The sequence below is a fragment of the Zerene cesonia genome, chromosome 24 (genome assembly GCF_012273895.1).
Source record: "Zerene cesonia ecotype Mississippi chromosome 24, Zerene_cesonia_1.1, whole genome shotgun sequence".
Taxonomy (NCBI): domain Eukaryota; kingdom Metazoa; phylum Arthropoda; class Insecta; order Lepidoptera; family Pieridae; genus Zerene; species Zerene cesonia.
The window spans coordinates 1,495,344-1,510,157 of NC_052125.1; the positions used below are offsets into that span (position 1 = coordinate 1,495,344).

General features: G+C 38.0%; 1 protein-coding gene across 1 annotated transcript in view; it reads left to right on the forward strand.

Annotated features, from left to right (window-relative positions):
* Positions 1-14,809, forward strand: part of LOC119836343 (endoplasmic reticulum junction formation protein lunapark-B) — a gene marked incomplete at its 3' end in the record, with an annotated part of 20,471 nt that extends 5,662 nt beyond the window's left edge. Inside the window, exons 2-7 of the mRNA XM_038361644.1 lie at positions 5,934-6,169; positions 11,177-11,309; positions 12,275-12,377; positions 13,387-13,502; positions 13,923-14,052; positions 14,799-14,809. Of these exons, the coding sequence (XP_038217572.1) occupies positions 5,934-6,169; positions 11,177-11,309; positions 12,275-12,377; positions 13,387-13,502; positions 13,923-14,052; positions 14,799-14,809 (729 nt within the window). The remainder of the gene's footprint in view (positions 1-5,933; positions 6,170-11,176; positions 11,310-12,274; positions 12,378-13,386; positions 13,503-13,922; positions 14,053-14,798) is intronic.
* Positions 14,810-14,814: the final 5 nt, after the last annotated feature.

Here is a 14,814-nt window from a genome sequence, read left to right on the forward strand (position 1 = left end):
AAATGACAAAAGTAAGCCAGAACAGCGTTTGGCGAGTCAGCTGGTATATTGTAAAATTCAAAATTTCTTCTCATATTCATTCATTATATACTAATGTACATATATATAGTCTATAGCCTTCCCCAATAAATGGGCTATCTAACAGTGAAAGAATGTTTCAAATCGGACCAGTAGTTCTTGAGATTAGTGTGTTCAAACAAACGAAACTCTTCAGCTTTATAATATTAGTATAGTTTTTCGTTTTTCTGCCTCCCGAAAAATTTCTCCCACAGGAAATAATCATTATATATTTGTTATTTGTAGATCGTATATTTATCTAATAGATCATCATGCTGAAGTTGATGCAGTGGCATTGTATATTATGCTATTTATGTGGGTAGTCTTTCTGAAAACTCAACAATATACATACAAAAGGTCATCAAGGCACCCACTGTATTTCAGAATATATTTGTATATAATTAAACGGTTAAAGAGAAGTGAATTCTTGAATAGCGAGCAATATATATATATATACAGACTTATTTATTGTATTTTAAAAGAGCTACTACATAGTTTCTCGCCGGTCACCTCTCTGTAGAAACTGCTTTCCGAACCGGTGGTAAATGTTCAAACTATGTTATGACGATTCATAGTGCTTCTATAAGTCTAATTAAATAAATGAATGTTCGAGTTTGAGTTTGAGTTTGTGTTTAACTATATTTACGCTCGCGGGTTCGCCGGCGTGGTCGATCAGTTAAAAGTTATCAATTTCCTTATAGGTTACATTTTAATATAACGCCATCTTTCGGAGTGATTCAGATGCGTCATCAAAATCAATCTTCCCATCGAAATGAGATGTTTTCCCGTGATGGATGTAGAGAGTAACCTGTGTCGATCTAGCTAGATAGTAAAATCATATATAGATTATTAGCTTTTGCCCGCGGTTTCGCATACGTTTAATTCGGTGTAGTTTAATGGGTGTTATTTTATAAGGTTTAAAACTTTAGTGTGGAATCACTCTGTGCATTAAAAAAGGCATCAAAAACTGTTGCGTAATTTTAAAGGTCTAAGCGTACAGACACACAGACGGCGGAAAGCGACTTTGTTTTATACTATGTATTGATAGTACCGCTCTGTTGCGATGCGAAAGAAGGACAAACAAAGAAACACAATTTCGCATTTGTAATATTAGTAAGGATTGAAGTATTCATTCGATTCATTTGCTTGTTTATTATTTCTTTTTTATGCAAATAATGATGTTGTTGGTTGAAGAATTCCATTATTTATTTTATTATTTTTATGACGTTCACCTGCAATGTGTAAATATTTATAAAATTACCAGCCGACCCGGCAAACGCTGTTCTGACTTACTCTTATCATTTAGGGGTATGAAAAATAGATGTTGGCCGATTCGCAGACCTACCCGATATGCACACAAAGTTTCATAAGAATCGTTCCAGCTGTTACGTTAGGAGTTTGGTAACTAATATTGTGACACGAGAATTTTATATTTATGCTAGCTGCGCCCCGCGGTTTCACCCGCGTAATTCCGTATGCCGTAGGAATATCGGGATAAAAAGTTGCCTATATGCTATTCCAGTTGTCCAGCTGTCTAAGTACCAAATATCATTGCAATCGGTTCAGCAGTTTTTGCGTGAAAGAGAAACAAACGCACACATCCTTACCAACTTTCGCATTTATAATGTTAAGTAGTAGAATATAGATAGAGATAGTGAAAAACAAAAATTATTTCGTAAAGTTCTTTAACTTTGTTTTTTCGCTGGAAGTGTTTTATATGTCATAGCGGGCAACTGAGCTGGTGGTTCGCCTGATGGTTAGCGATCACCACCGCCCGTGATGATTCGTAGAGGTAATGCCTCTGCGAATGCGCTGCTCCCTTTTTACGGGGAAGGGTGAGGAAAAGGAAATGGGTCACCGCTTAAGGTCATATATATATATATATATATATATATATATATATATATATAGGTCCTACATAGTATCGACATAAGTTGATTTATTTCCTGCACGCTCGTCCGGTCTCAAACCTCGGACTTCACTTTTTAACGCATCTAATTATTTAATGTTGACGAATTGGTAGGCACGTAGGTTTCTTTGCTTAAAGTAATTAATTAGAAGTAGGTATACAATTGGTTGACCGCCTCCTTGGTACAGTGGTAAACGCGTGAGCGTAGAACCGAGGGGTCCCGGGTTCGATTCCCGGTGGGGACGATAAAAAAAAATGTCTCGGTCTGGCAGGACGCAGAAGGCCTGATCACCTACTTGTCCGTAAAGAAAATCGATCAGTGAAACAGATGTACATATCATCTGCCCAATACCCCAGTAGCGGATACGGGACTTCACTTTTTCTACAATTGGTCACGATTCAATCCAGAATTATTTTTATTCAAATTAGAAAGTTGTAAATGTGATTGATTGGCATAACACTGAATATATTAAACCACAATCGTAACCGACACTTGGAAAGTAATACTATCCGGATATTTGAATCTCTTATACGTAATGATAGGAGGAAAAAGGTGGATGACATATAAGATATTATTGAATCTATTGCGTCAAATTATATATGTATTTTTTCGGCAGTAGTCGAACCCAGGGCTGTTCTGATTAAAAAATATATGTAAAACAGCTGACCATATATAACTGCTACGGGAAAAAGAAATTAATGTTTCGCACTGGCTTCGCCCGTGGTACATATATAGCGTTATAGCCTTCCTCAATAAATGAGCCATCTAACAATGAAATAATTTTTCAAATCGGACCAGTAGTTCCTGAGATTTGAGCGTACAAACATACAAACACTGCAGCTTTATAATATTAGTATAGACACTTGGTATCAATTATGTATGTTTGTATAACTATGTAGTATGTTGGTTTTTGTCGGTTATTAAGTAACTTTTCAGCCGACTTCAAAAATAGGATATGTTCAATTTGACTGTCTTTTTTGTTGTTGTGTTTTACACCCCATAAGTTTTTACTGGGTGGACCGATTTTTACGAATTTTTCATTTTAAAGTTGGTGACAGTCACGTGGTCCCACTTAAATATAGTCTAGTTCGCAGAATTCGAATGCGGGTCTGTTTTCTTTTATAATTATGTCACATCTACTTACATAACTTACTTTTATTTACTTACTTTAACTTACTATTACTTACTTACTACTTTACAAGTTCCGGTGTACCTGAGCAATTACGACATCGGCGCCACCAAGAGACTAGCGTATATGTCACTTAAAGGTATACTGGGTTCCTTCACGAGGAGGGTGTGTGAGGAATGCTGTTCAGGGCGACTGCCCTCTGCAGCGGGTTGCTAGCGCCGCCCGTCATTACGGGCGGGTCTTCAGGAGGGCTAGTCGCCCTTATCTATGGCTTCTTCGATTTCCTCAGCACCGCCGGACAAACTTATTTGTATTAATCATTCAAAGGCCGGCGAAGCACCTCTAACACCTCCAGTGTTGACAGTGATTATGGGCGGTGGTGATATCTTAATAACAATTGGCCCATGCTTACGCTGCCTTAAACAATCCAGCCAGTTATTTATTACATTACGAGATAGCGTCTTAGGCGTTCGTTACGGTCGAGACGTTTTCGACTTTCATTTGCGAATGACCTAGATTTTGAAGACTTCGCACTGAAACCGATTGTAATATCAAACAATATATTCTCCTTTCACAAATGTTAATATAAATACATTGTTTCGATAATATATAGCTGAAGAGTTTGTATGTTTGACCGTTTACGATCTTATCTGGGAAACTACTGGATCGAATTCAAAAGTTCCCTTTTTGGTATGATGTACATATTCATAACTTCCCGTCCGAAGTTTTCAATTTATTCTTTCTCAAGGGTTTGTTATCTCAAAACTTTCGACTGGATGAACCGAGTTTGATGATTCTCATTTGTTTTTTTTTTAAGTTTTAGTGGCTTAGTTGTTCGTTAAAATGATCGTGATTAAACCGAGTGAAGCCAGGCCACTCTGCTAGTCTAAATTGTCACAAAATACTAAATTTGTGATCAAAGCAATAAAACTTATATTAAATAAATAAAAAATCCTGAAACGTACTGTATTCAATGATTTGTATTACAATATGAATAATTGTATAATTTCAAGGTTGCTTTTAAGGTGATTATTAAGGTTAATGCGGTGGAGAAAAATGGGCTTTAAATGCTAAATAATAACGATTAAATTCCAATAACTAATTTGTAAAATTGTTTTTCACATATTATGTTTTCTTTATACGCAATAATACGCATAAGTTATTAGTCGCCCGCGCAGTCATACGAAAAAATTTACAATCCGGGGCATTTCCGCACAGCTCCCGCTCCCGGGGACATTCCGGGATATTCTATATCCTCTCTCGGATCTCGAACGAACTCTGTAGCAAATTTTATCCAAATCAGTTTCGTGGTTGAGGCGTGAGTAATGTAGAGACAGACAGACCAAGTTATCCTACTAATATTATAAATGTGAAATTTTGTAAGGATGTGTGTGTGTGTGTTTGTTGCTCTTTCACGCAAAAAATACTGAACCGATTGCAATGAAATTTGGTACGTAGACAGCTAGACAACTGGAATAACATATAGGCAACTTTTTTATCCCGATATTCCTACGGGATACGGACTTACGCGGGTGAAACCGCGGGGCGCAGCTAGTTAATATATATATTAAGATACAACAAAGAGCATTAATTTGATATGTACTGATTACTGAACAGTGTTTTGAATACTTAGAGCGGAATACAGTGAAAGCGGGCTATGAGTTATAATTCGTTTAAAATTTGAACGTTTCAGTTATGTGCTGTACATTATATTATCAGCTTCGCCTGTTTGTTTGCATGTTTGTCTAGAATCGTCTCGTGTAGACTCAATATTGTCCCACTCTCAAAAGGGGTTTAATGAATTCGTTGGTATGTTGGTTGTCACGTAATCCTGATATAGATCGCCAGGATAAAATGGCAATTTTGGCGCGTCTATAATTTAAATGTGTTTTATTTTTTTGCTTTATTTGGTAATGTTTAGGTAGTTATTTCTCGTGAGTTTATATTACAATCGGGGCTATTATAAACCACATGAGTTAAAACGAGCGTTGCTTATGATCTATTCAATTAAACATTGCCTAGTGACACTCCTACTAGACGAATTTCACGACACCTCTTGAGCTAAATTACATGAAACCATTTGAACTACCGTACCTAATTAATAGAATTCTCTGCCGGCGGTCGTTTTTCCGAACAGTTTTATAATCTGGATGTTTTCAAGGCGAGAGTGAATAGGTTTCTCTCAAGCAGACATGTCACCACCTAGATCACTTCTACTCTCCATCAGGTAGACCTGTGGTCTGCTTGATCTATTATAAAAAAAAAATTAACGCCTTATAAAACTTTGTATGGAATTAAAACGAATCCCAAGGCTATATAGCCTAGATGACTCAGAATAGTGTGGAAATAATACAGTAAATATTCACTGCTCTTTTAAATATTCTTTTAATCGTAATCGTATCGTCAGTTCCTGATTCCAAATCTATTTATTCATCAAAACTTCATAGATTGTAATAAGTGCTCTTTAGTTATGTTTACAATACTCCAATTGCGAGTTTTTTATCTGCATTGCCCGTGTGTGCGTGTGAAGCATAGGATGATCTCAATATCATATTAACGGACGTATGAACCCTGTAACACAGGTTTAACCTAGCATTCATTGTTTGGATGCTAGTTTAGGACCTGTGTGTGTGTCACGGGATGATTGTTTAAAAATTAAACCATAAAACTGTAATGTACCTACATGATTTGTGTAACTCAATGTCTAAAGTGTATTTATTCTCGGTTCAATTGAGCTTAATTTTATCATTTTATTCATTTATTTATTTATCTTAAAACTATCCATTTCCATTCATAACACGAGCTTCCATAACCACTGACTGTCACCCAATTTCCAGCGCAAGAAGACGACGAAGGAGATACTCGAAGAGCTCGAGACCAGGATAAAGAGCATAGAGAGAGACGGCGAATACAAGGAGCAGACGCACAAGCGCGTGATCGGTATGATAATGGTCAACTCGGTGGGGCTATACGTGCTGTTCGCGCTGCTTTACTACTTCATGTATGTGGGCAAGAGCCAATACTGGGTGCACTCGGTGATGTACGCGTCGCCGCTGCTGGTGCTGCCCGTGTTGTGAGTATTTCTCTTTTCTCTTTTATGTGATTGCGGGCAACTGAGCTGGTGGTTCGTCTGATGGTAAGCGATCAGCGCTGCCCGTGAACAGAGCAGAGGTGGTGCCTCTGCGGATGCGCTGCCGGTTTTAAGGTTGAGGGAAAAGGAAAGGATTAATGATTGAAAATAAGGAATGGATTGGGACGGGTGAGGTGAAGGAAACGGGGTTCCGACTCCCCCGCTCACTATTGCCACTATGACAGCCCAGCGTGCTACTATTTTACGCCAATTTTCTGTGGGGGTGTTGTGTGTAATACGTAAAAACCAATTTACGTGGCAACGCTTGACATTTCGGCCACCCGTGATCCCACGTCAGCAATCGAATTTCTTCTACTTTTCTGGTTTTATGTGCATTTATAGAGCATTTAAATGCAAAAAAAATAAAAATTATTAATTATTATTATATTGGTAACTAGATTTCCGCCTTTCCCAGTCTTTTATTTACATCTTTTATTCTCCGTCCTCAATCCTTTCCTTATACTTTATACCTTAAAATCTGGCATCAAATTTGCGGTGGTCCCACCTCTGCAAATGTTCATGGACGGTGATGATCCACCGTCCTTATGTACCAACAGCGAACAGCGAACCACCAGCTCGGTTGCCCGCGCTTAAATAAAAAAAAAAAAACATCGCTATCTAGCCTCCATACAATTGACAAAGGCAAATATCAAAACGTAACAAACACTTTGCCTTATATAATAAGGATAGGATACAATACCATATGAAAAACAGGGTGCCGGCTGTCATATAATCTATTAGAACATTATTATTACGAAATGAAAGCTAAAATACATTGTTTTATTCCATACTAGCTGCGCCCCGCGGTTTCACCCGCGTAATTCCGCGTCCGTATCCCGTAAGAATATCCAGCTATCTACGTACCAAATTTCATTGCATTCGGTTCTCTAGTTTTTGCGTGAAAGAGTTATAAACGCACACATCCTTACAAACTTTCGCATTTATAATATTAGTAGGAATGATAGTAGGATAGGATTAAAACATTATGATTATAAAATGAAAGGCTAAAATACATTGTTTTATTCCATACTTCTGAAACACACGTTTTAAGGCATACTCCCATTAATGATCGAATGTTATTGCACTTCTTTTAAAACCTTGCGTTCTATTTATGGTACGTACACACTACACATTGTGATGTCATCGATTTATCATCGCGGCCAAACAATATCATACAGTTAAAGAGTACCAGCCTCCACCCGCGTGCTGCCGCGTGCACATAAATCCAACTATGTCTCAAAATTGGTCCAACATTCAATGTTAGGGGTAGATTTTGAAACAAAAATTTCGCTAAGGAAATACTGCTTCTTAGGTTCAGGTTTGGCCTTTTGGAGATAATATATTGTATTAGACTGACAGGGCACAGAAGGCTGATCACCTATTTGCTCATAGAGATAATATTGTTGTTCAGTTGTGACATGATTCTGCTTCATATCCCGTACCACACGAGGGGCCACCACTTTTCGGGGACAGAATTCCGATTTAGGCACAATCTTTTTCTTGCGTTGTTGTTTGTTCCTTGCGTCTTGTCAAATGTATTGAGCTACTAGCTGCGCTCCGCGGTTTCACCCGCGTTATTCCGTAACCCGTAGGAATATCGGGATAAAAAGTTGCCTATATGTTATTCCAGTTGTTCATTTATTTACGTACCAAATTTCATTGCAATCAGTTCAGTAGTTTTTGTGTGAAAGAGCAACAAACGCACACACATCCTTACAAACTTTCGCATTTATAATATTAGTAGGATAGGGATAGTAGGATGACGAAATTCTTCCTTCGACCTTCCACTGTACCGTATCATGATGAAACATACCTATCATTGGGCGAACTCGGATATCTGCACGGTAGGTAAAACGATATGTATGTACCAGTATGTAGCAGCGCGATAGGCGGAAGGAACTCTGATACGCACAAGATGACGTCATAATGCTTATTAGACGCGAACATTTATCCTTTCCACTAGACTAGACTTCGTTTTGAAGCGATTTTGAATCGATACAATACGCCGTTTAATTTAGCTACTACTCGTTCGGAGAGCAGTTTCTAAGAGGAGTGGGCAAGAGAATCTGTAGTTGCTTTACAATATATAATATTGTAATCTTTGAAATAATCCTGCGATAATATCATACTCATACTTATATACTTATCCTACTATTCTACTAATATTATAAATGCGAAAGTTTGTAAGGATGTGTGTACGTTTGTTACTCTTTCACGCAAAGACTACTGAACCGAATGCAATGAAATTTGGTACGTAAATAGCTAGATAACTGGAATAACATATAGGCAACTTTATATAGAAATATTCCTACGGGATACGGACGTACGCGGGTGAAACCGCGGGGCGCAGCTATTGTTTCATATTGGTTGAGATGGTTCTTAATCATCTCAATAGATGGTGTGGGGTGTCCTTAAGGCAAATGAAACCGAAAGAGTAGGAGAAATTCGATTACTGTGGCGGGATCACGGGTGGCCGAGAGACTAGGCGCTGCTACGGTTTGGCAAAAAAGACGCGGTTTCGAATTTCGCCTCGCGATATATTTTTTTTCATTTATCAAGCATTTGAATTCTATAAAAATAAAAAAAAAAATATAGCAGAAGATACTGGGCATATCTCTGGAGTCTGGAGACTATGCATTTGTATCAATTGGTTTATGTCATTCATCAGTACGGCCTTGTAGGTGCGATAATGGCAATAGGGTGTAATGTTTCTGGGTCTTAGCTGGAGATCCAGTTACAGTGACTATTTTTAGATCGGCGCACGTTGACCCAGCGTATGTGGATACCATATTGGGACTTAAAATCTCGAATAAGGTAGACACGTTGTCCATTGTAGTGGAAAATGTTTGCTGAATTAAAGTATGTTTTTTTGTTTGATTTTACGCGAGTATTTTACATTTTCTGATACCCCCTTTTTTAGAAATTAAAGAAAAATTTTAACGGATTTTAAACGCGATTTATACTGAACGAGTATGACACTCAGAATAAATCACACAGTGAAATTGCAGCTTCCATCCAATGGTGAAAGGTTTTTTGAAATCGATCTAGCTGTTTTTGCGTGAGAACATTACAAACATGCAAAAATATTTATTTATGCCACACCAAATGATATGTACCACACCAAATTATAAATACAATATAGGAGGCCCGTGTCCCACCCGTGGGAACATATATGGGCTGATGATGATGATGATGATGAATTTACAGTACATACGACGACTAACACCAAAGTTGTCTCGTTATAATGTAGAAAAAGAAGATATATAAATCTTATATATCAATAAAAATGTAAACGCATGCGTTGCCAAGCGACGATAGGTTATTTATGACTCATTGCGTTTGACGGTTTCAGAGTATGACGGCATACGAGACGGACGCGGCGTTTGATTGTATGCGATTCGTGTCTTTATAAATACTCACCTATCCTATACTATCCTAGTAATATTATAAATGCGAAAGTTTGTAAGGATGTGTGTGTGTGTGTGTGTGTGTTTGTTGCTCTTTCACGCGAAAACTACTGAGCCGATTGCAATGATATTTGGTACGTAGATAGCTGAACAACTGGAATACTGGAATTACATATAGGGATCTTTTTATCCCGATATTCCTACGGGATACGGACTTACGCGGGTGAAACCGCGGGGCGCAGCTAGTATTATAAAAAGGCAGAATTTGTATTTTTGTTTGTTTGTAATGGACAAACTCAAAAACTATTGGACCGAACTGAAACATTCTTGTACCACCATAAGAAAGCTGCAATTTCGCTGAGTGACATAGGCTATAGATGTACCACGGTCGAAGCCGGGGCGAACTGGTAGTCTTTAAGGAGACGAGCAGAAAATGTAAAAGAATAATATAGTAAAAGATTTCTTTTTGCTTTAAAATTGAATGAAAATGTCCTTTGCGGGAGGCTACTAGGAATTAAAGACTTTACACAATGGAGATAGAGCTTATAATCGATTTTTTTTTAAATAAATTGATTATAATATAATTATGCTATGTATATTATTAACATACATACCTATATTCATGTACATCGAGATATTGATAACATAATTCCTTCCCAGTTGACATCATTTAATTTATTTTAAAAACCACATTTAGAAAAAAAAAACATTTTGTTTATTTTGCCATTGTGACCGCATAGAATGTATGAAGGGGTGATCTACTTCATTGCAGTGCGATCAACTCGCGTGATGATCTAGTATTGTAGCTGCTGGTCCACTTTAATATATTTGGAACGAAAGCATTTCACTTGCGCGATTCAGGAAAATTTGTCGTTACAGCGGTGCCTATTATAAAAGTACCACTCGCACAGAGCCTCTCCGTGACCACGCTCGCTGTGAAGTGTTCGAAACGTCGTGTTAACAAATATCATGAATAGATCGCGTTTAAAAACCGTGCATATATATAGCAATCCCGAACACACATAATCTTAGTTCAACTCATACAAACAAACTTAGAAAATACACAGACTTATCAATTGAACTCAAAACTCAGTGGCAGGTCCACACCGTTAAAACTATCCCTATAATAATTTCTAGTACAGGCGTCATCCCCAAAACTCTACACACAAGTCTCAAAACACTTAATGGACATCCCCTCACATACACATTATTACAAAAAGCTGTAATACTAAACACATGTAGAATTGTAAGGAAATTTCTATCTATACCCTGAATATAAAATATTATGTATCTATACTCATATATGTATATTTATATATTCCCCTAAAGTTGCTTTGGCCAAAAGCCCGCAACTTTGGAGTATTTCCCCAGCAATGGGCGAGGTTATACCACCTAAAATATAATAATATAAGAATAAAGTCTTCATTAAAACTGTTAAATACATACAATTATATTGGTAGAAACGAAAGCCTGCGTTAGTAAAAACTGTTATTATGTACGCATAATTCATTCCGTCCATAAACATAACATTTTATATTTCCAGAGTTATATTCCTGAGGTCGGCCATATCGTCTTATTACACTTGGAGTCTGAACAAGAACAGAGTTAAGCTGACCAAGATGAGAGACGAGAAGAAGAAGATTCTGGAGGAGGTGATGAACACGGAGACTTATAAGGTGAGATGCCATTTGTTTGTATTAAAGTAGCTGGAGCTCGCGGCTATTTTTATGTCACCGTCGACGCCTGGTGGTAAGCGGTACCACTGCCCATGGACATTTGGAGAGGCGTAAGGCCGTTTGAGGACCATACGCTTCTACAAATGGATTGCCGATTTCGAATTGGAAAGGGATTAAGGAAGGATTGACGATAGGAATAAAGTAAAGTGTGGGGTTCAATGCTGCATCTGTACCTATATCTCTATCTATCTATTTCTAATATATAAAATTCTCGTGTCACAGTTTTCGTTGCCAAACTCCTCCGAAACGGCTTGACCGATTCCTCTGAAATTTGGTAAGCATATTGGGTAGGTCTGAGAATCGGCCAACATCTATTTTTTATCCCGATATTCCTACGGGATACGGACTTACGCGGGTGAAACCGCGGGGCGCAGCTAGTATCTATATAAAATTCTCGTGTCACAATGTTAGTTACCATACTCCTCCGAAACGACTGGACCGATTCTTAAGAAACTTTGTGTGCATATCGGCTAGGTCTGAGAATCGGCGAACATCTGTTTTTCATACCCCTAAATAATAAGACTAAGGCAGAATAGCGTATGCCGGTCAGGGTATAAGGTATACCTTATACCTATAACGTCAGGTCATGTAATATATTTATTTATTTATGTGGTCAACCAACATTTGATTACAGTGATTTTTAAGTATAAATAGTATATTATAACAAATATTCTTGCGCAAAAGTAACAAATATATAATTAAAGGTTGACACAGCATGCACAAATTAAACAGAGCTTTTTCTTAAATTAGTAGAATACAAGCATATTATTACAGTTTGACAATTATGATTTGATTTGAGTTTTTGATTTTTAATTTCCCTGACTGTAGAACGGATCTTTGATATAGTTTGCAAGAGGTATCGTGTGATGTTCGCTTACTCTATATCTTTTCGTTATACATTGCAGGTCGCGAAGGAAATATTAGACAAGTACGGCGCACCGGAGGAGCAATCGAAAGCGTTGAAACCTTTCACTCCCACTGTAGCCGTCGCTCAGAGTACACCGCAGGGTAGTTATTAGAAAAATATATATTATTTGTTTATTCGTATTTTTTTAAGTCCTACAAACAGGCTTTGAAATGTAAGAACTAGATGCATGTCCCGGCTCCGCCCGAATATCAAGATTCCTCTTTTATCCCAAGGGAAATTTATTTGGGATAAAAGTATCCTATCAGAGTCAGATCATTCCATATCTGTGTACCAAGTTTCATCAAAATCCGTTCAGGTGTTTCAGCGTGATTGACGGACAAACATCCAAACAAACAAGTTTTCACATTTACAAAATTAGTGTGATTTTTAAAATTGGTTCACCCCGTAAAAACATATAAGGTAACAATAAAAAAAAAATGTAATTTTAATTTTTAGTTTTATAGCATCGAAATGCTTTATAAATGAGATATTTTGAAAGAATAGAAAAAGTGTTTTGATAACGAGGCGGGATTCGAACCTGCGTTTCGCCTGACCGAGAGGCTAGGCGTTGCTACGGTTAGGCAAGAAACGCGGGTTCTAATCCCGCCTCGTGATCAAATTTTTTCTATTCTTTCAAAATATCTCAATCGTAGACATGGCTTTAAATCTATGTATGAATATTATAGAAAAACTAGCTGCACCCGGCAAACGCTGTTCTGCCTTACTCTTATCATTTAGGGGTGTGAAAAATAGATGTTAGCCGATTCTCAGACCTACCCAATATGCTTACCAAATTTCAGAGGAATCGGTCAAGCCGTTTCGGAGAAGTATAGAGACTAACATTGTGACACGAGAATTTTATATATAAGATAATAGTCAGTGTTAATTGTATTGCATTCGGGTCCGCGGGGTCGCTACTTCCCGACACCTCGCCACAAGGTGCCTTGCGGGCTGCTATTATTATTATATATAAAAGAAATAGTGTACTGTCGAAATGATAGCCTACTTTTCACTCGTTTTCCAAGTCGGTTAAGAAAGTGGACACACAGTCCAATAATTAAAAACCCTTTCGGTCAAAAGAAATATTTATGTAGTTCTAATTATTTACAGCTACCCCCATCCAGCTAAGGCAGAGGCAGTTCGCCCTGCAGACATCGACTCCAAACAAAAACATGAACCTCGTGCCCGCAACGCCGGGGGTTGTTTTCAATGGACCAAGGTTGAGGGTGGGTTTCTTCCCTATTATTGTTGTCAAAACTTCTGTATACTTTTAATAATAATGTGGGAGACGAGCAAGTTTCGGCACGAATTGGGCCAGCTCGCACTAAAAGCTAGTGCTAGCGCTAACCACCAGCTTCATTGCCGACTAAAAAAAAGTGAAGTCCCGTGTCCCCTAGTGGGGTATGGGGCAGATGATATACATCTGTTTCACTGATCGATTTTCTTTATGGACAAGTAGGTGATCAGCCTTCCGTGTCTTGCCAGACCGAGACATTTTTTTTATTGTCCCCACCGGGAATCGAACCCAGGACCCCTCGGTTCTACGCTCACGCGTTTACCACTGTACCAAGGAGGCGGTCAACCATTGCCGACTATGACATTAAAAAAAATGATGAATAATTACCTACGGTAATTTATTTTTTCAGTCGGATCAGTTACCACGCCCTCTACCGGACAGCAATAGATCTGCGTTGGACAAAGTTGTGGATTATTTATTGAAAGATGGCCCCAATTATCGGATGGCGCTCATATGTACTGAATGCTTCTCGCATAATGGTAATATGGTATAGTATATTGTGTATTATAATAATATTGTTGATTGCCAATTATTGTGGTTAATTTAAATGGAATATGTGTCATTGCTCCTGGGTACCTGTTGATTTTAATCATTTTTGGACGGAAATAGTCGAAATATGAAAGGTTTTAGACACTTGATGGAGAAAACACGTAAATTAAAAAACATATAAAAACCAAAGTAGAACAAACTGTTTTGGTTTTTGTATGTATTGTTTTAACCATCATCATCATCAGCAGCCCATATATGTTGCCACAGCTGGGACACAGGCCTCCTATGAGGGTTCAGGCCATAATCCACCACGCTGGCCAAGTGCGGGTTGGCAGATGTCACATGTCGTCGAACTTTTGATTCTTCGACATGCCGTTTTTCTCACGATGTTTTCCTTCACAGTAAGAGCAGTCGTGATGTTATCTACATGCGCAGATAAATTGACAAGTCAATTTGTTTCTTGCATACTCTGGTCTCGATCACGACTTATCGATTTTAAGTCCGAGGTCCTCACGATTGATTCACCACTGCTAAATTGATTTCATTTAATCATGATTTTGCAAAATATGTGGAAATAATAATTACGTCTTATTCCGATTTTCACTTTGAGCGTAATTCTGATTTTGATTGTCTCCCACTTCGTGGTTTTATTTCCGATTTCGAATTCAGTACTGAACCTGTCCGATTCTGACCCCGAACGTATCTCGGATTCTCACTGATGATGGTACGCGCACAGGCATGGCGATGATAGA